Source organism: Cheilinus undulatus, linkage group 11, assembly GCF_018320785.1.
Source record: "Cheilinus undulatus linkage group 11, ASM1832078v1, whole genome shotgun sequence".
Taxonomy (NCBI): Eukaryota; Metazoa; Chordata; class Actinopteri; order Labriformes; family Labridae; genus Cheilinus; species Cheilinus undulatus.
In genome coordinates this window covers 14,606,598-14,628,124 of record NC_054875.1, presented here as the reverse complement: position 1 = coordinate 14,628,124, position 21,527 = coordinate 14,606,598, and the positions used below count along the sequence as shown (strand labels likewise).

The window sequence follows — 21,527 nt, the reverse complement described above, 5'->3', positions numbered from 1 at the left end:
CACCGGCGGCATGTGCAGCAGAGTCCAAAAATTAAATATATTCTTGATTAGTTTCACTCTTGAATTTGTGAAATCATTTGCAAAAATTAAAACGTGCCTAAGTTATAATGGATACTAAAAAATTAATTGATTAATTTAAGGGACAGTGAACATTTATAAACATGGCCATGTAAATGTGCCAGATTGTAGCCATAGCGTATTTTCATCCATAGTTCCAGGCAAGTTGATAGTATACATATGAAAGTGTACATTGAGCACGCACATAATGAAAAATAAAAAATATACATAAAAAAAGACAACACGAAAAGACCAAACAACATAAGCACTGCATTAATATGCAAAAAATACCCATATAACAATAAAGAAGTTGGCTTTATGAATACTTAAAGTTCTTTGCAGACTCAGTCCATCATTTTCAGATGTGTTGGGTTTTTTTGTTGTTTGTTTTTTCTTGGATCCCTAATTGGAAAATAAAGTGTCACGCACTCAAACCTTGCATACTGAGCCGTTGTGTTTTATTTGTATTCTCTGCAAGCATTTGAAGAGTGTGGCAAATTGTTTCTTAACGGGAAGAGAAAAAGCAGTGAGGATAAGCCTGTGGCTTTGACACTCTTTTAAATCCACTCTGGATCCATCCATCCTGACAGAGATCTTGATATGGCACCAGCTCTTACATCACAGCTGTGCCAAGTTGGAAAGATGGAGAGAAACTTCATTTTCTGAGGTTGAAATTCAGGCTCTGTTGGGTGGTTGTGGGCCTTAATCTGTTGTATTTTCATAGTTGAAATCCACATTATAACACATTACTGTTATCATGGTGTTTAAAGTGAAGGTATGGTGTGAGAGAGGGAGAGAGAGGGGAGGGGAGGGGGATGAGCAAACAAAAGAGAAGGAAGCAGCAGTCATTGTTTTGTATCATCAATCACCATCTAAATAACTTGGACTGATGCAAAAATTTGCATGAAATCAAACTTGCTCTGAAAAATAACAATGCACAGCGCGCAAACATGATTAGATTAACATGAGATCAATTTTCTTTTTCTACGTGCAAGAAATTTGGACGACAAAAAACAAGCTCAATGTGGCCTTGAGACTGACCAGAAGTCAAGTAGCATATATCTTACATTACATTAGTAGCCCATTTGCATAACTACTGTACTACCGTTAAACTACTATAGTTATACTGTGCAACAATGATCAGTGTTTCTTTCTAACTGTGTTTATATTCAGGGCTGCTTGGTTGAGATGGTTGAGATAAGATGATTCCTGCTTCGAGTCCCAGTCAGACAGAGCCTTTTTGTGTGGAGTTTGTGTTCCCCTGTTTTCCCATGCGTGGGTTCTCTATTGGTACTCCAGCTTCCCGTAGAGCAGAAACATGTTTGTTAGGTTACTATTAAATTAAGAGACAATGGCAAAAAAAATTTTAATGTCCTAGTAATTAAAGATTTGTGTTTGAATAGAAGAAACATGTTCTTTCTCATTGTAAACTTTTCTTCCAACCTCCCAACGTATTTCCTTATTTAAGTATTTTTATGTGGAAAAGACAACCGGTTAAGATAATTTTTAAAAAATGCCGTATTTGTAAGATTGCAAATAGTCCTACAAAAACAGGTTTATAGTTATTTCTAAACATTAGAGCATTTTCAGCTTAGTCCTCTAGCCTCTGCACCCTCCTGCATTAGGGCCTGTTCCTACAACAGCTAATTAATGTGCTGGCAGCACCTACAACCTGAGTTTCAGAGTGATGCTCACCACAACTGTTGCTGCTAGATTACAAAACTTCAGACTCCATTAGGAGTATCCTTGTGGGCTGTTTAAAATAGCTTTGTGATCTTTTATACAGCTTTAGGAATTTATTCAGAGAAATATCATCAAGAAAACCGTAAAACAAAGTTATGGAATTCTGTCCTGGCATTGGCAGCAGCTCTAAACCTTAAGACTGACCTTCAAAAAGACACGTCAGGTCATTTTATCCTCTGCTTTTGTTTTTGACAAGGCCATTGTCATTGTCCTCTTTTTGTTTTGATTGGCCTTTTTAACTGGGATGGCTGGGTGCGCAGAAACACAACAACAGACCACACAAAGGTTGTTTATTGCACTCAGGACACTGAACCCTGAAGATGCTGGACTACAGTGGTTTTGTATTAAAACTGAGTCTTACCAAAGCAAAACATGGTAGCTACTGACACAGTCCTCTACTGTTCTGGTGAATTCATAGCACAATTCATCAAATCTGAACCGCTTTTAACATAAAGGCCAGTTCGTGTTGTTACCATTGTAGCAAAGCTATGACCCATTTTCTTTTCTTTTTTACCACTAGTACGTTAAATACTTGTACTCTGAGGACTGGGAATCATTCAGTTAACCATGCATGTATGTGTTCCCCACCTTGTAGACCACTCCTCCTCATTCTTGGCTCTCTCTTTTCTGGCTGCTCTCTGTTTCTCCTCCAGCCTCTCCTTCTCCTGACTTGCCTCATCTGTACAAAAACAACACAAACACGATGTATTGATTTGAATTAAGCTACAATTAAGATAAACTAATGCAAGAATACATTTGCAAACTAACTGTGATTTAGTTGTTTGAGCTAGGAAAACTTCTACTAAATCATATGTGAAAGCAACAGTCATCCAGCAGATGGCAGTATTGTTTTATTTTTTTGTTTCCAATAAAAAGTCATTTGAGATTTGAAACTTTTAGGTGCATTATCCAGCAAAAGAGAAGTAAAATCACTTTTTTTTAGCTACCAGGAGAGTCTCATGAAAGTAGCTGTTACTTCTGATTACAGTCATATTCTTTACAAAACACAGCTATCTGTTTCTGTGGCATTTTGGCTGAATATCTGGTGTCTAAATTTCAAAACAGAGCTCTGTTTAACACAGATACTGGACATCTGAATCAAATTACCCATGTTGCCATTCTCCATGGCTCGTATGTCAGGCCTGAAGCGACAGTCTGTTGGGGCCAAGATGGCTTCCATGCCCGGCTCCAGCTCGTTGAGAGACATTGCAAAATTGGTGAAATTGTACATCTGGAGAAGGAAGAGACCATAAAGCAGGGGTCATCAACTATATTTTTACAAGGGTCAGCTTTTTCCTAAACAAGCACTTTGGGGGCCACACTTTTAAATAAACCAAATAATTTATTCTAATGGTCTTAATATTTCTTTTATTAAATTTTTTTTTCTTTTATTACATTTTTTTTTCTTTTGAATGTATACAATTTTAGGCTCTAACATTGATACAGTCGCTATACTGCGACCAGCCACAAGGGGGTGACTGAGATATTTCAGTTAAATATTTCTGTTGTCTATCATTGGTTTTAAGCAAATATGCTGTGTAGTGATATATGAAAAACCCAAGCAGGAAAATTGCACTGGACAAGATTTGGAAAGGTAAAAAGCTTTCTATAGAAGGCCTTGCAGCTGACAATAAACATCAGAGCCAAAGCCAAGCCATGAGGTCAAAAGAACTGCCTGCAGAGCTCAGAGACAGGATTGTTGCAAGGTGCATATCTAAATTTCAAGTGTTGTTAAGGGTCTGAATACTTTTGCCTTACTTGTGTGATATTTCAGTTTTCATTTTTTTGCAAATGTGCAAAAATGTCTAAAATTCTGTTTTCCCTTTGTCATGATGGGGTACTGATGTAGATTAATGAGATTTTTTTTTTACTGTAGCATCAGGCTGTAACAGAAGAACATTGAAGAAATAGTGAAGGGGGTCTGAATACTTTCTGAAAGCACTGTATGTGCTAATACATCATAGTGTGTACAGTTACTGCATTGCATTGTGCACTGCACTGTATTAAAACTAGTGAACTGTACTTCATGTATCACGGCTTGCATTTGAATCTTACAGACATTTCTGTACTAACAAAGCTAATGGTGTGCTAGTATGTTGCTCCAAGGAAACATTCACAGAGATCATGTTCAAGAACCTCCTGAAACAAGCATCTTTGTGTTTCATTGCTTTGAGCAACTGATGTACCTCAGCTGAATGTGCTGGTCTGGGGTCTACTCTCCACAGCAGAGTGCTTCCTGGTATGACTGAGACTGTTTCCTGGACTTCAGGCATATCATCTGCATCATCGTTCTCTGCACCATCCTGCTCCTCCTGGAATTAATCGTTTCCATTAAAACTTCAGTGCAATCATTTTTAATTACATGGAAAATGTGTCACACAATATACATTCTGTATAATACACATCATTACCATCTATAGTACTAGTAGTACGGAACTAGTATTACTGGTGGACCTCTGATAATTTGTGATTACCCCCCTGGAATTAGGGGACATTTAAGAAGGAAAACATAAGGAATGGAACAATGGAAATGCAGAATTAATTTTTATCTCTAAAATTCATACAAAAAAATGCAATGTTGTGCACATCACATTCTGCAGGTGACATGTCCTGCATGTGTCCTATACATACTGTTAACGAGAGTTTCCAATAGACAACATCTGCTTAAGTGTTTTTTTAATATATATACAGTGCTTAACAAATTTATTAGACCACCTGTCATATTTGTCTCAGAGACCATCCAGCATCATGAAGTGCTTTAATGCGGACTCTTTCATTTTCACTGAGTTCTCCACGTTTTACCATTTTGAACAGGAATGAGGGATTTCAAACTGAATTCACCCAAATTTGAGCCGGCTCACTGGGCTTCTCTGAGAAGTCAGAAATTAATCAAGCATAACATTCAACCACTAAAACTCATTTTTCTGTTCAGGAATGCAAGTACATAACTATAATTTGACATATTAATCAAGAAATATTAATGTGCTTTACTATTTTTTCAGTTTTGTAAATTCATGGATAACAATAATGATTATATTTTAGCATTAAAAATATAATTTGGGTTAGGGAGCTTCTACATATTGGTGTATTAACCATTTTGGTAATTACCAATGCTGTTAATTTAAGGCAGCTGTGGCATAAACCTTACTTTGGTTAGGGTAGGGGTGGTCTAATAAATTTGTTAAGCAGTGTAGATGAGTCAAAACTTTGTTAACAACCTCTTGTGCTGCCTCTATTATTTTTCACACACAATTACCACCCTAAATTAAGGAGATATCGATTCACATAGGATTAAAATGATCTATGGTCTGCAATTTGCCCTGGAATGTTTACTTCCCAAATTACAGACATGGTCACCTGGCATGGAATTAAAAACACAGACGTCCTGCATGATTATTACAAATTACTAGAAGTTCCTAGGTAATCCCACTTCTGTACCAATAGGGCATATGTCACATTCAAGGGAGAGCTACACACAATTTTAAGTTGATGGGCTTCACTAAAAATACTCAAGTAGACTAAAGCAGAACAGCAAGAGACCTCAGCACTAATCAAACATACAGGATTACCTTAAAGAGACCACAAAGGACATTACTGCCAGTACAACTGACTTAACATAAACCCCCATAAATAAAAAGATAACAGTTTAGGAAAGAGTTTTCAAATTAACGCTCAGTACTTGTAATAGGCCAAGATGAATGGCCGATCAACTGTTTTGAATTTGCAAAGCTTACAATTACAAAAAATAAATAAAGTTAGACGAAACAAAAGAGAGATTTCAAGTCAAAGGTTTTTTTACTCACATTTTTTTGCTTCTTGTTGTCTCCTTTCTTCTCTGACTTCTTGTGGGCCTCGTAGGCCTGAGGGTCTATGCTCCACAAACACTCAGTCCACTTCCCGTATATGACACAGTGCTTCTTTTTACTGGACGGAAAAACAGACAGAAAATAGGAGGGATCAGCGATGATAAATGGATGAATAAAATAAATTAAAAGAATGAGACAAGAGCGAATGTGAATGCAGAACAAGGGCAACAATAGGAAGAAAGAGATGGACAGAGGGATGAGTGTAAGCGCCAGTAAAAAAAACAAAACAAAACAAAACAAAAAAAACAACCCAATAAGAGGGAAGTAGAAGAAGAGGCAGATTATACAACAAGTACAATACTATAAAATATTAAAAGATGCATAGATATAATATTATCAGAGTAACTCTGACCTCTTATCCAGGATGTATCCCTCGACTTTGTGCAGCTCTTTGTAAAACATCCCACCAGGCTTGAAATTTAACACACACTTGTCTCCAGTGCTGCAAGAGAAAAGAGGAGGTCATGAGAAAAAGTTGAAATCCCTTCACTTCATTATTTTCCAGACTGAGAACCAAAAATTAGAAATTAAATACAAAATTGTTTCTCCTGAACTCAGAGAGGAGAAAATGTAGCTATATAAATTTAAGTTACCTGTTACAATAAATTAAGCAAATAAAAGAATAATAAAATGACTCTGCCAGAACACAAAATTTCGTCGGGCATTTCAACAGGCATCCCAGACAGTTGCAGTCAACCTTATACTAGATTTTAACCCAGTCTTGTTTGTTAAATTATGCATCGTTGTTACATTATCAGCTCTTCCAAGGCCTATTGCTCAGTAAAAGATTGTTTACAGGGATTGAAAAAGGAATTTCAGCAGATGGTTGGAGGTAATTTAAATTCTGACTGGCGCACCTCAAATTAAAGACAAATGATTTAACACACACCATTATTGTGAAGGGGACAATGTGGTTAAGTGAAGGCCAATCATTCAATTATTTTCTGGTTCTGTGTAAAACCAATTACATTTTCAGATACAGATAAAACTGAAGCAAGAAGTTATTTGAGGGGGCCACTAGAATAATTTGTTTTTTGTGAATAATTGTTTTTTTTTGTGTCTGTGAAAAGAGAAGTTGAGAGACTGTGATCTGACATCTTCACAGCTCCTGGTGTGAATGTCTGCAGAAAAAAGCTTCATCAAGATAAGAATGAAAAAGCTCTGCAGAGCTTGCCTGGATAAATAGATGTTTAAAAAGCGCTGCAGGGATAGTTTGCCTGAAAAGACGCACAGAGGGTAAACAAACTAAAGTTTTAAGTATCAGAGTAAACAGTGACGGAGTGAATGAAGGCGCCGGGCAGGAATGCTGAACAGCTCGGCACAAAGACAGCTGTACTGTCCTTTATTTGAACTTGATTGTGGTTCGGTTTCCTCAGTTAGAACTAAGGAGTCAAATGGGTGCGGACAGGGGAGTGTTTACTAATGTATGAGGCGCAAAGTGGTGCAAAGTTCTTTTTGAATGCTACTAAAGGTCAATCAATGCTGTATACCAGTGAGCACCTATAACTTTAACATTTTTCAGAAAGAGAAAACCAAGTTTAGCATCAAGAGGTAAACAAATATATAAGTCATTCTTTAGATTGTATTAAATATTGATTTGTTGATTTATTTTTCAAAATTTGCAGGATCATGTGTTTACAGTATCAGTAATGTTACTATTAAAATAGGAAGCCTACCTGTGGTTGGTTATTTCCACTGTGCCATACTGCTCTATCCATAGTTTTCCTAGGATCACATTGTGTACACAGCAGCAAGGGTTACTCCATGTGTATGCCTCATTGTATCTGGATGAGGGGAAGAAAAGGAATGATGAGTGGAAGAAAGAACATACAAGAGGAAAATGATGTGTACGATGGGATTAAAAAAGACAGAGGCAGAACATTTAAGGCACTAAAGAAAAGAGGATGAGTGACAACTTTGATCCCAGAAACTTTGATACAAACTTAGAATTTGTAGTTTCCAGTTACTTTCATAAAACCTTTGCCTATTTTCCCACTGTACACGGTATTACTGTCATGGATCATAAACCACAGCTCAGACTAAGCATCTGTCAAAATGCAGAGCACACACCCTTGGAATAGAGCATGAGTCTTTACATGAGCTTTGGTCACTTTTTTGAGAAAAGACTTCTTTTATTGAATCCCAATAAGTAGATTAAAGTTTTGGCAGTGATTTACAACCAGTGGTAAACAGTTACATCAGACAGATGATCTCGTGTTAACATCTGTTGACCCTGTGGCATTTTTTCTTTGCCCTGTCTGAAAGGATGATATAAAGTCTCTGCGTATTTTGAATTAGATCTACAAGATAGCTGGATACGTGTGCAGTAATAGCAAGCTCTTTGGTTATGAATTAGGGCTACACAATTTAAGACTGAATGACTGATCAGCGTATCTGAAGAGAGCAGGCTTTTCTGTAAAACTTCTCAATTTGGCAAATAAGGTCTACATCATTAACACAAGTTCTGTCATTGCTTTTTAGTATTTTTAAACACAAGCAGTGCTGCTACTGGAAATAGAAACACACTTTTAAGCATTTATTATGAACATGCATACATTACACAGCTGATTTTTTTAATGATGTAATTAAAAGGATTCTGCAGCTATTTTAAAATACCCCAGGATACGGCATTACTGTCTTACTACCACCCACCCCTAACCCTCTGAGCCCTAAGCTATTTTTTTAACCACTGTGTCTCATCTGGACATTTTGTCTTAAAAAGCTTGTAAAACATCAACCCTGAGGTTCAGTCAAGCACTAAACATTCTTTTCTTCAGGACAACTTGGGCTTTAAGAATGTGTGCTGCAGTAATGTCCCTTGAATTTTAAAACGTTATTGGACTACAAAGACAAAAGAAAAAATTATTGGAAATTAAAACTAAAAGATTTGTATGTATTAAACACAGAAAACGTTAACGACTAAGGTTTTTTTTGCAGAAACTTGTTCTTCTATGTCTTTGGGACTAAAAAGTAAAACAAAAAAACAAAAAAAAACCCCACATATATATATATATATATATATATAAAATGACAAAAAGTCTTCAAAATATTCACATATTTACAAAAAAGTCCTTGTGCTTTTGGGAATTTGAGTCATTTTCAAAGCAGTTCTTGTCAGCTGTGACTCTGAGGGCTTCATCACAACCTCTCTATGTATATTTGTCTCTATTATGAGTCATTTAGGCTCTCTTCTTCAGTTTCTAAGTCTGTTCACATGCACTGTTTGGCAAAGCAACAGAACAGCCTGCCATTGGTTGCCACAGTCCAGTCACAATGCATTCTGGGATACGAATAGACAATATAATGGCAGGCTACGAAAAATGGATAATAAATGGATAAAGAAGATATTCAATGTTGAATTTACTGGTGTGGATTTAATCTTTAAACACTCCAGAATGTCACCCAAGTTCCAGGCTTGCTAGAAAACATTCTGTAAGAGCTATGAAGGTGGATTAGCCCATGTGAGGCTTTCAGAGGAGAAAACAAGTAAGAAGCTACAATTCATGGTTCAAAAGTTATTGCAGAGTGTTATAGTTTTTGACTCACTTGAGTAGCTCTAGTGTGATGGTCCCTTTAGGCTCAGCTTCAACATTCTTGCCCCAGAACTTGAGCTTGGGGTAGATAGAACCGTGGAAGACAAAGTCCCCCGCCAAGCTCTCTGCATGGAAGGCACTGACTGGGGGATGATGGGATACCTGCTCTGATACCAGCTTGAAACCCTGATCCTCTCTAGAGATGGCAACAGAAAGGGGAAAATAAATCATCTGTTGAAAACAAAATATAGCCTAAACATAATCTGTGTGTGTATACCTGGTCAGTTCATAGGTCTCTCCAAGCAGGGGGTTGAAGGGTTTTCCAGTTCTGTCCCACTGAGACGCAACTGCTGACACAGCAAAAGCAGCTACTGCCTAAAGACAAATAACCACAGATGACAGGAGTGAGTGAGGACATGACATGTACTGAAAGGTCAAAGATTATTTATTTTAGATGTGGAATTAGAGGAGTATATGTCTTTTATTGTGTTTGTGGTGGTTTTCATGCAAGTTCATTGACTGTTGAAATACTCGAGGGATCATCAAGGCAAAATTAAGTGGCTTTAAATATGTGGTTGTTTTATCTACAGTTTTTGGCTAAAATGTTTTATAACAAGCTCACTTATTTCTTATTTATCATGTACTGGTTTCTGACCATGTCCAGTTGTTTTGTTGTGATTAAGATGCAAGGGAGTGCTTTGAATCTAATTATAGGGTTATAAATCAACATTGCTGCTACAGCACAATAAACTGTTTTAGAGTTGGAGCATGTAGTGGCTAGTACAGATAAAGTAAAAAAATACAAGATAAGTTAAAAAAAGTGTTTTTTCAATATATTAATTAATCGCTTTGGCTGCAAGTGATAACTGAAGAAACACTTTTGCCATGTCTTGTGTGTCTGATCTCCATGGTATTTTAAGGATTTGTGAGGTGTTTTGTTGATGTGTGTCGCTCTGTCTGTGTCTGTCTCTGACCTGCATGCGCTCTATGGAGTCAGACAGCGAACAGGCTCTGTTGATGAGGTAAGTGTGTTCCATGTATTCTGTGATTCTCTGCAGGAAGCTCAGAGGCTCGTTGAAGACAATGGGCATGGTGATCTTGGACAGCTCCTGTAAAAAGAACAACTGTTTTAGATATGTAAGCATTTGAATACAAAAACTGTATATCAATGACACTTAAGTAGATGTGCAATGGTACGGAAAAATTTCGGTTTGGTACATACAGTCATGGACGAAAATATTGGCACCCCTGGAATTTTTCCAGAAAATACACCATTACTCACAGAAATTGTTCCATTTACAAATGTTTTTGGTATACACGTGTTTATTTCCTTCATGTGCATTGGAACAACACAAAAAATCCAAAGAAAAAAGACAAAATTGACATAATTTTACACAAATCTCAAAAAATGGGCCGGACAAAATTATTGGCACCCTTTTAAAACTGTGGGTAAATCATTTTATTTCAAGCATGTGATGCTCATTTAAACTCACCTGTGGCAGTAACAGGTGCTGGCGATATAAAAATCACACCTTTGTGTTGTGTGCCTGTGTGTGTCAAACCAAGCATGGAGAAGAGAAAGAAGAGCCGAGAATTGTCTGAGGACTTAGGAAGCAAAATTGTGGAAAAATATGAACAATCTCAAGGTTTCAAGACCATCTCCAGAGATCTTGAAATTCCTTTGTCCACTGTGTGTAATATAATTGAGAAGTTTATAACCCATGCAGCTGTGGCTAATCTCCCTGGACGTGGATGGAAGAGAAAAATTGACAAATGAATGCAAAGCAAGATAGTTGGAATGGTGGATAAACATCCTCAGTCAACTTCCACACAAATTCAGGCTGTCCATAGGACCATACGTCGTCATCTGACTAAGGCAGAGCTTTTTGGAAAAGCAGGTCATTCTACTGTTTACAGAAAATGGAATGAGGCCTACAAAGAAAAGAACACAGTACCTACAGTCAAACATGGTGGAGGTTCAAAGATGTTTTGGGGTTATTTTGCTGCCTCTGGCACTGGGTGCCTTGACTGTATGCAAGGAATCGTGAAATCTGAGACTATCAAAAAATGTTGGGCCGCAATGTAGGGCCTAGTGTCAGAAAGCTGGGTCTGCATCAGACGTCATGGGTGTTCCAGCAGGACAACGACCCGAAACATACCTCAAAAAGCACCAAGGAATGGTTGGAGACAAAGCTGGAGAGTTTTGAAGTGGCCAGCAATGGGTCCAGATCTAGATCCCATTGATCATCTATGAAGAAATCCCAAAACTGCTATTGCAAGAAGCACCTTTCAAATCTCAGAGACCTGGAGCAGTTTGCAAAAGAAGAGTGGTCCAAAATTCCAGTTGAGAGGTGTAAGAAGTTAGTCGATAGTTAGAGGAAGAGATTGGTTTCAGTTATTTTTTTTCCAAGGGTGTGCAACCAAATATTAAGTTGAGGGTGTAAATTATTTTGTCCGGCCTATTTTTTGAGCTTTGTGTAAAATTATGTCAATTTTGTCTATTTTCTTCAGATTTTTTGTGTTGTTCCAATGCACATAAAGGCAATGAACACATGTATACCAAAAACATTTGTTGATTGCAACAATTTCTGGGAGAAATGATGTATTTTCTGGAAAAATTCCAGGGGTGCCAATATTTCCGTCCATGACTGTAGCTCGGTTTTAAAGTCACGGTTTGGTACGTTTCGGTACGGTAATTAAAGCGAACAAATAACAGGTTTTTTTTTCTTTAATTTTATTAAATTGTATTAAAATATATAGGCTGAATAAATGTTATTTTATTTGTTACACTGACACATTTATACCCATTCTTTAAACAATAAAATTTCCCAGCCAACACATTATCATACAACCATAAGTTAGCTTGTTGAGTATGCTAATTAATGTCTATCCTGCCGATTTCAACATGGACTTCAGCACTGTATTATTTTTTCAACCAACTGGACCTATTACAAAGTTTGGGAGACCTTTCACAGCCCATCTTGGTGGATAAAGAGGTTAGAGCCGTGTGAAATTTGAGGATATCTTTATCTATGACGCAGCTGCACACATGATGGAGTCCCCTCTCCCCCTCCTCTGAGGCTGACAGTTGAAGGTACCGTGTTTAGAATTAATTGATTCACAAAAACAAAGCACCATTGTTATAATAAAAAGATCTTAAATCTAGTGAGACTTTTTGTTGTTCCTCCTTATTACAGTGACATTCTTGTCAGAGTGGTGCTTTTTCAAATGCTTTGATTGGTCTGCTGGACAACACAACTGCTGAATAATGTCAGTGCTACTGTTGTTGTCTTTGTCCACTGTTGTATTTTACTGGGAAACAAAGTGTTCCCAAACAGAACACTTTTATCTGGGAATATTCAGGCTGTTGCTGTCATTTGCTGTGGTTGTGTGGTTCCAGGACAGTGGGACAGTGAGTTGCGCTCTGGTTTTCTGTCTGTGTATGAGCTTCGTTCAACATGTATCAGTCTGGTACACGTCTGTACCGTACTGAATGGGTACAGTACAAATGAATGTACCTTTACACCCCTACACTTAATAAAAATAAACATAAAATGCCATACATAAAAAAGTCAAACACTCAACCCCAAAATCACACTGAGCTCTACAAGAGAAAAATACAGTACCATAGTGGCTGCTGTCCATGGTGTTATTTATTGTATGTGTAGAATAGTAGCATTTTATTTGCAAAAGGAAATCAGTGGGTCCTTACCAGTCCGATGCATTTCTTTAGGATACTCCAGAAACTGACATTGTTTCGGGAATACATGGGCGAAGGTAATGAAGTCCTGAGAAGAAGACAAAAAAAAAAAAAATTACAAGCCATGAATGTGTGACATGAAGCACAGATTTTTAAAGGACTAGTTTGGGTATTTGACAGCTAACTAACTGATAATGAATGGATTTTGTTTTCACTAACACAAACAACTTTCTTTAAATTAATGTGGTGATGGTTTCTTATCTGAAGCATATAAATACAAACATTTCCTGATGATACTGATAAAGAAACAGAGAGACAAAAAATGAAAAATGTTTCCTTCCTCCATGTGGGTAATCAGGATGATGTTTATCTGTGCTACCAGTATCTGAGCTAACAAACTGGTCAGAATGAAAACAGGCTGTTGATAAGCTCAGCAGGCAGACTGTCAGCTCTGATAGCTAACTGGTGATACTCTGGTGTGATACCAAAAGCTCTCCTCTGTGACACTAGTCAAAGTAAGTGGAGTTGTGATCATGTTGCAATTTAAAAATGATAATGTTTCACTGTGTGTAATAAGTTAACTAATAGAAAATATTTATAAGTTTCTGTTTAGGCATAATTCTACATCTAAAACACTGCACAAGCAGAATAAAGCCCTATTGAGATGGAATATTTAATGAAACAGTTGCAAAACATGAATGAGAAAGTAAAGCAATTCATCTATTTTAACAGGTGTCTGCTGGCTCTCATGCATGTGAGCATTAACTTTCACAAGGCAAGAAAGTTTGGGACAGAAACATTTTGGATTTGAAAACTACAAAGACCGAGACAAGCAGGGCTAAAGACGGGCCATATGCAAGATGTGCTTCATGCAGGTAAAATATCATGGAAATACTACTAGTTTGGGGTAATTTTTTAATGCTAACCTTAGTATCTTTAATAGTGTGCCTGGTTGAAAGATTCCTTGTACTACTTCCAACTTTAGTTATCTGAGAAATTTCATTCATATTGAGGCCAAATTGCTTTTGTAACTAAAATATCCCAACATGAATTGATATTGACATTGAACTGAATCAAATCTAAAATTGAATGAAATTGTGAATCAAATCAAGTCAAATCAAATCTAAAGTAATCGGGAATCAATTCCAGACTCTGTAAATCGTAAGTCAGTGAAGAAGGAATTTCTAGGCTCAGGAGAAATGTCTCTGATGTTTTCCTGATTGAGGCCTGAAACTATCCTTTTCCTGTCAACCAACCAAAAAAAGTTTTGTGTAAAACTGAACAGTGGAAAGTGAATCACTGACACCTTAGTATTTTCACAACTGTGACAGATCGAAAAAAGCCTTTGGTTTGACCAAGTGGCAACCTCCGGTCCTGAAAAATGAAGCCAATGCGGAAGTGCAAAAAATTGCTATACCGCGACTGTCCACTTGAGACTGGCTGCAGGAAAACCGGAAGTTCCGTCTGCACACATGTTAAACAGCCGGTTTTTACACACAAAATAAACTGGTTTACAGCCTGGTTCAAAACATCAAATGTGTCTCATTAGCTAGTGTCTTATTGTGCTCCCACTGTACCGGGGGGTGAATTTTTTGTACCACGATCGTTTGGATTATATTTAGGATAAACCTCACTACATGGGGATTGGCGCATCTCATTTGATTGACAGATAGCTCAGCAGGCAGAGGCTCTGTTTCTGTCAACCGGAATGCTAGCTAGCAGGCTGACAGGAAGTCGCGCTTAGTGGGCGGGCCGTTAGGTTGATCCAAAGTTCGGTTGAGACTGCAATTTCAATATGGAAGCCTCCACAAATGGGCTTCAAAAGCCGTTTTACTCCACCTATTGTAAGCAGACGACTGACGTCACACGGGGTTTGTCCAATTCTTTCTACAGTCTATGGGTTTGACAGGGGGAAGAAAAAGTTGTCTCTACTTCCCAGCATTGTAAGAAGCTACAACTTTTATTTGTCCTGTCATTAAATTTCTCCAGGGGGGTCTTTAGTAACAAAATCTTTTGACGATGAAGCCTGGATTTTTCCAGAATCCATTCCCTTTCTCTGATCTCTGAACTAACACAGCATTTATGCACCTTCCTTTGCATGTGCTGAAGGTTGTTATGAATAGTTAAAAAGCTGTACACCTTAGAGGAACTGCAGCTATCCTAAAGGAAACTTGAGTTCAGCTGAGGGACTTTTTCACTACAGGTGCAAAATGTCTAAAAATTGAAGATTTTTCTTGTGTAATGAAAATCAAAAAGTGAAACGTTCATATTTTGTACATTAATTAATCACATAAAGTATAATATTTCAAGCCTTTAGTGGTTAATCCTGATGATAATGGCTTGCTTCTCATGAAAAACAAAAATCCTGTGTACCAAAATTTAAGAATATTGCAAAAGACCAATCAAGAAAAAAAAGGGTGATGATAAATAAATGTTGCCTTCTAGAAATATGTTTAATTATGCACTTTATACTTTGTCAGGGCTTCTTAGGCACAAATGACTTCACCAATGCGGCATGGTGCGGAAGCAATTAGAGATGGGCCAGATCTGATCCAATATCAGTTTTGGGTAAGACATTTATATCATTTTTATATTGGAGGTCTGACTGACAGCACCAGTCCATGCACTGATCCAAACACCGTCATTTTTGTTGGGTGATTCAAAGAAGCGGGCTGCGGCATTTAACAAGGCTGGAGAAGCGACTATGCGGAGTGATAGTGAGGCTGACTGTAAACACTGTGCTAAAGTTAAGCTGAATCAATGATAAAGGTGGTATTCCCAACAAATCCTTTACAATAAAAGTCTATAGTTTTGTCCGTTGAGTGCTTTTATTGTGAACACCCTGTGTTTTCAGAAGCAGCTTGCTTTTTTAGACCCTAGTCTAATCTAGTCCCTACATATATACTGTTAGGTTGAATCATTGTTTTTTACTTATTTGAAGAGGGGGGTTTTTTGTGTCTACATTTTTACTTTTATACAGAGTTAGACTTTTATTTTAAGTTTGCTGCAGTAGTCATGTGGTGCAATTGGCTGATTACAGTTGTTGATGCTGTATTACAGTGTCCTGCAGTTTCAAAATTTAATTTTGAAACATTACATTTATTTCTGCTGCCTGTTCCCATGTGAAGCCAGCTTAAAAAAAGTGTATAAAAAGAAATTAAAATACAAAAATATTTAACTTTATGTATGATTAATCTGGAATTTATGAAAGTGTTAATTTCATAATTAAAAAACAAAACAAAACATACATCAGCACAATTTCAACAGTCTTAGATGTCCCTGTACTTGAATATCTAGCAATCAAATCCATGACACTGTCAGTTAAAAAAATAAGGAAAAGAAAAAGGTATTTGTGTGACAAGGTTAAAACAGGGCAAGGGCAGGGTAAGAGTTGGCCCTGCCCAGTGCATTGAACTGGTTTCAGTGGGAGGGTCTAGCCGTTTCTGAACGAGACATAAGGCAGCAACACGCCAACAAATAAACAATGTGGTGGAATGTGGCGCAGGAATGCTGCAGTACCTGTGTTTCTTGATGCCGTTCTCCTGTGGCACTGATCCATTGTTCTTCTGACTGCTGCTGTCAAACACCAACGCATCTTTGAAACTGGCCTCTGACACCCCTTCATACGACTCGTCTGAATCCAAGCCTGAGGGAAAAAACAATGTTACTAGAGTTTATGGGAAAAACAGGTAGCAGTCAGTGATATGTACAAAATACCTGCTCATTTACACCTTGGAAGCAGACTACTGTTTAAGGAGTTTTAAAAACTTGGGCTCTATGATATTTCTAAAAGGCTGTTTTGGGTTAATTATGAATATTCTGTTTGTAAAATTTAACAGTCCCACACATACGACATTTGCATAGTGTTTTACATCAGGTTCTTCTGCCAGTGTTTGACTTACAAATTTTATCGATTGCCTCTAACACTTTAGACAGTCTGACCTTTTTCCCTGCATAGCAGCAGTTTGTCCAATAACACCATGTGCAATACTGAGAAAACTGAAGATTACTCTCCCTATAAGTTTATGCTTTTGTGCGTTGCCTATTTCTTCAATATCTTGTGTTTTTTTACATAGCTTCACCTCTATTTCTTTTACTTTACTCATATTTATTATTCTATACCTGTTCCTACAGCTATATTGTGTTTAAAAGCAACTCTAATACTCAATAGTACTTTCTGATTCTGATTCTTGCTCAAAAAATGCATAAAGCTCCAGGCTAATAAATCATCAAAATAATTAAAAACTCATGCTGCAGTTATGTGTGCAATACAAATATGTATTTCTGATGACTCTGTTGGTCAGTTTTACATTTGCTGTACAAAGCTGAATCAACAGGTCTGACAAAAATAAGAAGCCAGCATGTCATTTACATATTGTTTAAGACAATACCCGCTTGTGTTGGTCTGGCACTGAGCCAGAACATGGACACGGCATGACAGTAATGAGAGCTGCAGGGTGGAGTTGAGGTGATTTCCAGGTGGGGCTTTAACAAAAGCTTAAAATAGATGAAAGGATCTACCATAATTTAACACGCCTTGTCAGCTGTTAGTGGTACGTCAAATGTAATGGTGCATCCTAACTGTGTCACAAAAGCCATTGTAGACATACAACAAATGCAAGACTTCTCATATAGATAATGTTATGGCAACACATAATCAAAAACAGACTCGATCAGTGAAGAGCTTTATTATGGCTTTAAAGGTCAGCAACATGACAGGGTTTTTATAGGGCAGAATTATCTTATGATGGGTGCCAGCAGCCTAGTGCTGTAATTTTCAAACATTTTTTGTCCAAGGCACACCTAAGATCAAGACAAATCTCATGGAGTACCATCTTCATATCCATGCAAAATCCACTCTTTAAAATGTCTTACAGTATCTTTAGTTGATGTATAGTTGAAGTAGTAACACAAGGTTGTTCAAATTCACACAACATATCAAGATATATCTTTCTACTCCATTTGGGAACCACTGAACTGGACAAATATATGCTCAAATTGACATTTTGTAGAGTTTATATCATCCTTAACAATGGTTGTTGATTAAAATAATCTTCTGTAGCAAATTCAACATGTTTTGTACCTCTTATTAGTCATTTTTACTCTAAACTATGAAAACACACATATCAAACAAAGGCACTGTTAGAAAATAGCTGAAATATCACAAAAAAGTTCAGTTTTCTGAAAGGTTCAAATTTTTGATGCTCTATTGTATGATCTTGTGATTTCTGTAAAGGCATCTTGAGTTGCTGTATAGTCATTATCATCACACATGGTTGAACAAATGTCCACAGCACACCAAAACTTGCCTCAAGGCACACCAGTGTGCCTCAAAAGAACATGAAAAAGTATTTTCGATTCTTTTGATATGCTTTATTTGGCTCAGCACCTCCCCACCTTAGTTTGGATGTGCGTGTGAAGACTTTCTTTACACCAGTGTGCCTTGCCACACCTTTAGAGAACTACTGGCTTAAAGGTGCATCCATGCGCCCCATGTACAGAGGCTGTTATCCTTGAAGTGGACGGACCTGTCACGCCAGATATACTGTTCCATATGTCTACTGCATGAATATATTTCACATTCATCTGGGAAAGCTCCCATAGAGGGCATTTGGGAAGGGCAGGACTTTTCAAAAAATTCTCAAAAGGAGACTGGAGGAACATTCTTTCCATCATCTTCATGATGGGCCAATTGGAGCAACTAGACAAAATTAGGTGGTGCGCATTTACTTTTCCGACAGGCTACCGCTGCAATACTGCAAATGGCGGAGTTCCTCTGTGAATAAAATTCACAACAAGACTGGTCAGGAGACATGCAAAAACATCTTCTCTGCCAAGACAAGCTTTCAGTGTGACTCTTAGTACTTGAGTTAAATGAAAATGTGGTCCAGTTCCAATTAAACTGCCACTTTCCTACAGCAGTATCTGAGCTAATAGCTACCGCAGCAACAGCCATTGGATATACCATTGGCAAATCCCACTCATAATGATCCAAACCCAAGCCAAAGCAGGTCGGCAAAAGAGCAAAAACATCTGTTCCATCACTAAAAGCTTTGAGTGCTGTTTTTACTCTGTATTTCATACAAAAATGTGGTCCAGGTGTGACATAACTGCCGCTATGTTGTTGCTACATCCAAGCTAATCACTGCACTGGAGGCAGCCATTCCAAACGACTAGTGTAACTAAATCCTGCCCATAGCAACTGCCCTTTGTTTTCCTTAAATAACGCTGATTGGTCCGAACCATGTTCGGTGCAGCACTGAAGTGGATTGGAGTTTTTCGGGATGGATTTGCTTGATGACAAACATGGAGTCAGGCAAATCCATCGGCTTTGCAAGGTTAGTGGCCCCAAAAGTCATTAAAGCCCCAAATAAAGTCTAAAAAGGAAAAAGAACCTTCGTATAAACATTTGAGATTTATTTCAAACTCACATTCAAATTTGTTAAAGTTCAATATCAACAAAGAAAAAAAACACCACTGAACCAGAAAACTCACTAAAAATCACCCTATTTCAACTTTATTTACAGAAATTAAACAATATTCTCCTTGCTTGGGAAAAAAGTTTTGAAATGATGTATTGAATCCCTGATTTAGTTAAAAAAACAATGAGGACTACATGGAAGCCACTGATACTGACCCTAGTATTCCTTGAATTCCAGGCAATAGGGAATAATAAATCTGTTGTTGTCTGCATTTATCTCAGATTAGTAAGATGATCACAGTTACACAATGACAGTTGGAACAATTACTGTACATGCTGCATGGATGCCTAGCAATGTTACACAACAATGACACAACTGGCAGTGAAGGTACAAACACAATGATGACAGCTGTTAACGAAGCACTATGAATTGCTTTGCTCTGCTTTTCTGGCCTTCAGCCCTTGCAAGGAACACAAACACTGAAGCTATTCAACTGAGAGAAGAGGATGGTAACTTCTAATGTTTCAACAAAAATAAAATGCTCATCATGTCCAAAACCTCATTCCTGTTCGCACCCCCGTACAACTTCAACCTGTAGTGCAAGTCAATAGTTCAATTTTCAAGTTTTAAACAAGCAGCAAAAGAAGAATATATCTCAGAAAAAATTACTTTGACCAAGGTTTATCTTTCTAATATCTTGAAATTCAGGATACAGTTCTGACACTAGAGGGATACCAAAGTCATTCACAACATCCTTGTGAGTCAAAGAAACTCTACAAGGATTAGTTTCATTAAATCTTTGTTTTGTAATTAGCTAATGCATTGATATCATACCCCTCATGGCAACTGTAACATAAGCATGCCCCAGGGTGTTGACTTGGAAATAAACAGTCTCATCCCTGCAAAGCAGTTATCTCGAAGAATGCATGTCATTAGTGTACATACAGTAGATTCATTTAAATGCCTTTCTGTATTTGAAAAAAGAGAATCAAGGGCTGCATTTAGTCGGTTAATCCCCATTTGACATTCATGTTCCTTCTCTGTCTCTGCGAGATACATTTATAGAAAGATAGTGAAAAGCTAAATCTTTACACAGCAACTGAGCACTCATAATTGATTTTTGAACTTAATGCATTGATGTCCGTTTCTTGAAGATTTTGCACAAACAGTATTAAACACAGGGGACAAAGAATTTGAAGTGTTGATAAAACTGAACATGAGCCAAGACAGCAGGCCTCTGAATTATTAAGCTCATAATCAGACTAAGTCAGGTAGGGTTCCATCAGTATTATGTTTTTATAATGATGAGGCTGATGGACAATTAAGCTTGAACAGCTATGCTCTTCAAGCAAAAACAATGTCACAATCAATGGTTACACAACAACATGATATTAAAAAATAGAGCCAAAAAATACACAGAAATGGGTGCTCATGCAAAACATTACAGGTAAAATTAAAATCTAAACTGTTAGAAGTTTTACATCTTCATCTGAGAAATGCAGAATATCAAAGATATCAAATTAAAAATAGAAAAATTATCAGGAAACAAATACAACAAACCCACCTGTGACGGCGTCGTAGAACTCCTCCTCATTGCTCATCTTCTAGAAAAGCGGTCCAGTTGTCAAGTAGAAATGTTTAACTCCTAGCACATGTTCTGTTTCTTCACTTAGAGATGCTCTAAAGAGCGATCTGTTGATCAAGACCCCTCACCACAGAAACAGGACAATGTTCATCAGATATCCAGGGAATATCCAGCACTTAGTCCGATGTCTGATTTTGAGTAGATGATGTGACAACAAAAGGAAGAAACCAGCAGACGTCTGCTGTTTGATCGACTGACAGCACTGGGATGTTGATGTAACTTCTGAGTTTGGTGGTGCTTCCTTGATTTGATGGAAAACAAATTAGTAACCTGAAGAGACAGAAGAACACAGTCCGTTAATAAATAGGTCGTTTTTTGCCTGAAAACTGTGACAACATTTTTAAGTCATTACTGGCTAAATATGTTATCAAAACATGATAAAACGGTCATGATTTAACATCGGCGTCCCCACCAGTGTTAAAAAAACAACACATTGAGCAAGACAGCAGAAAATACTTGTACACAATATTGTTTGGGCGCCAGTGGCCTACTGGATATGTCCACTTGTCCCAAGCACAGAGGCTATTGTCCTTGAAGTGGGCAGCCCAGGTTCAAATCCGG

At 37.5% G+C, this 21,527-nt stretch overlaps 1 protein-coding gene across 1 annotated transcript in view; it reads right to left on the bottom strand.

The window, feature by feature from the left end:
• LOC121517401 (oxysterol-binding protein-related protein 2-like) overlaps positions 1–21,527 on the bottom strand; it is a 43,714-nt gene that overhangs the window by 5,288 nt on the left and 16,899 nt on the right. The window contains exons 2-13 of the mRNA XM_041799117.1: positions 20,886–21,236; positions 16,419–16,545; positions 12,912–12,987; positions 10,174–10,308; positions 9,477–9,574; positions 9,213–9,395; positions 7,343–7,450; positions 6,019–6,108; positions 5,604–5,724; positions 3,987–4,112; positions 2,908–3,031; positions 2,389–2,479 (exon numbers count right to left, since the gene is read on the bottom strand). Of these exons, the coding sequence (XP_041655051.1) occupies positions 2,389–2,479; positions 2,908–3,031; positions 3,987–4,112; positions 5,604–5,724; positions 6,019–6,108; positions 7,343–7,450; positions 9,213–9,395; positions 9,477–9,574; positions 10,174–10,308; positions 12,912–12,987; positions 16,419–16,545; positions 20,886–20,922 (1,316 nt within the window). The 5' untranslated portion in view covers positions 20,923–21,236. The remainder of the gene's footprint in view (positions 1–2,388; positions 2,480–2,907; positions 3,032–3,986; positions 4,113–5,603; positions 5,725–6,018; positions 6,109–7,342; positions 7,451–9,212; positions 9,396–9,476; positions 9,575–10,173; positions 10,309–12,911; positions 12,988–16,418; positions 16,546–20,885; positions 21,237–21,527) is intronic.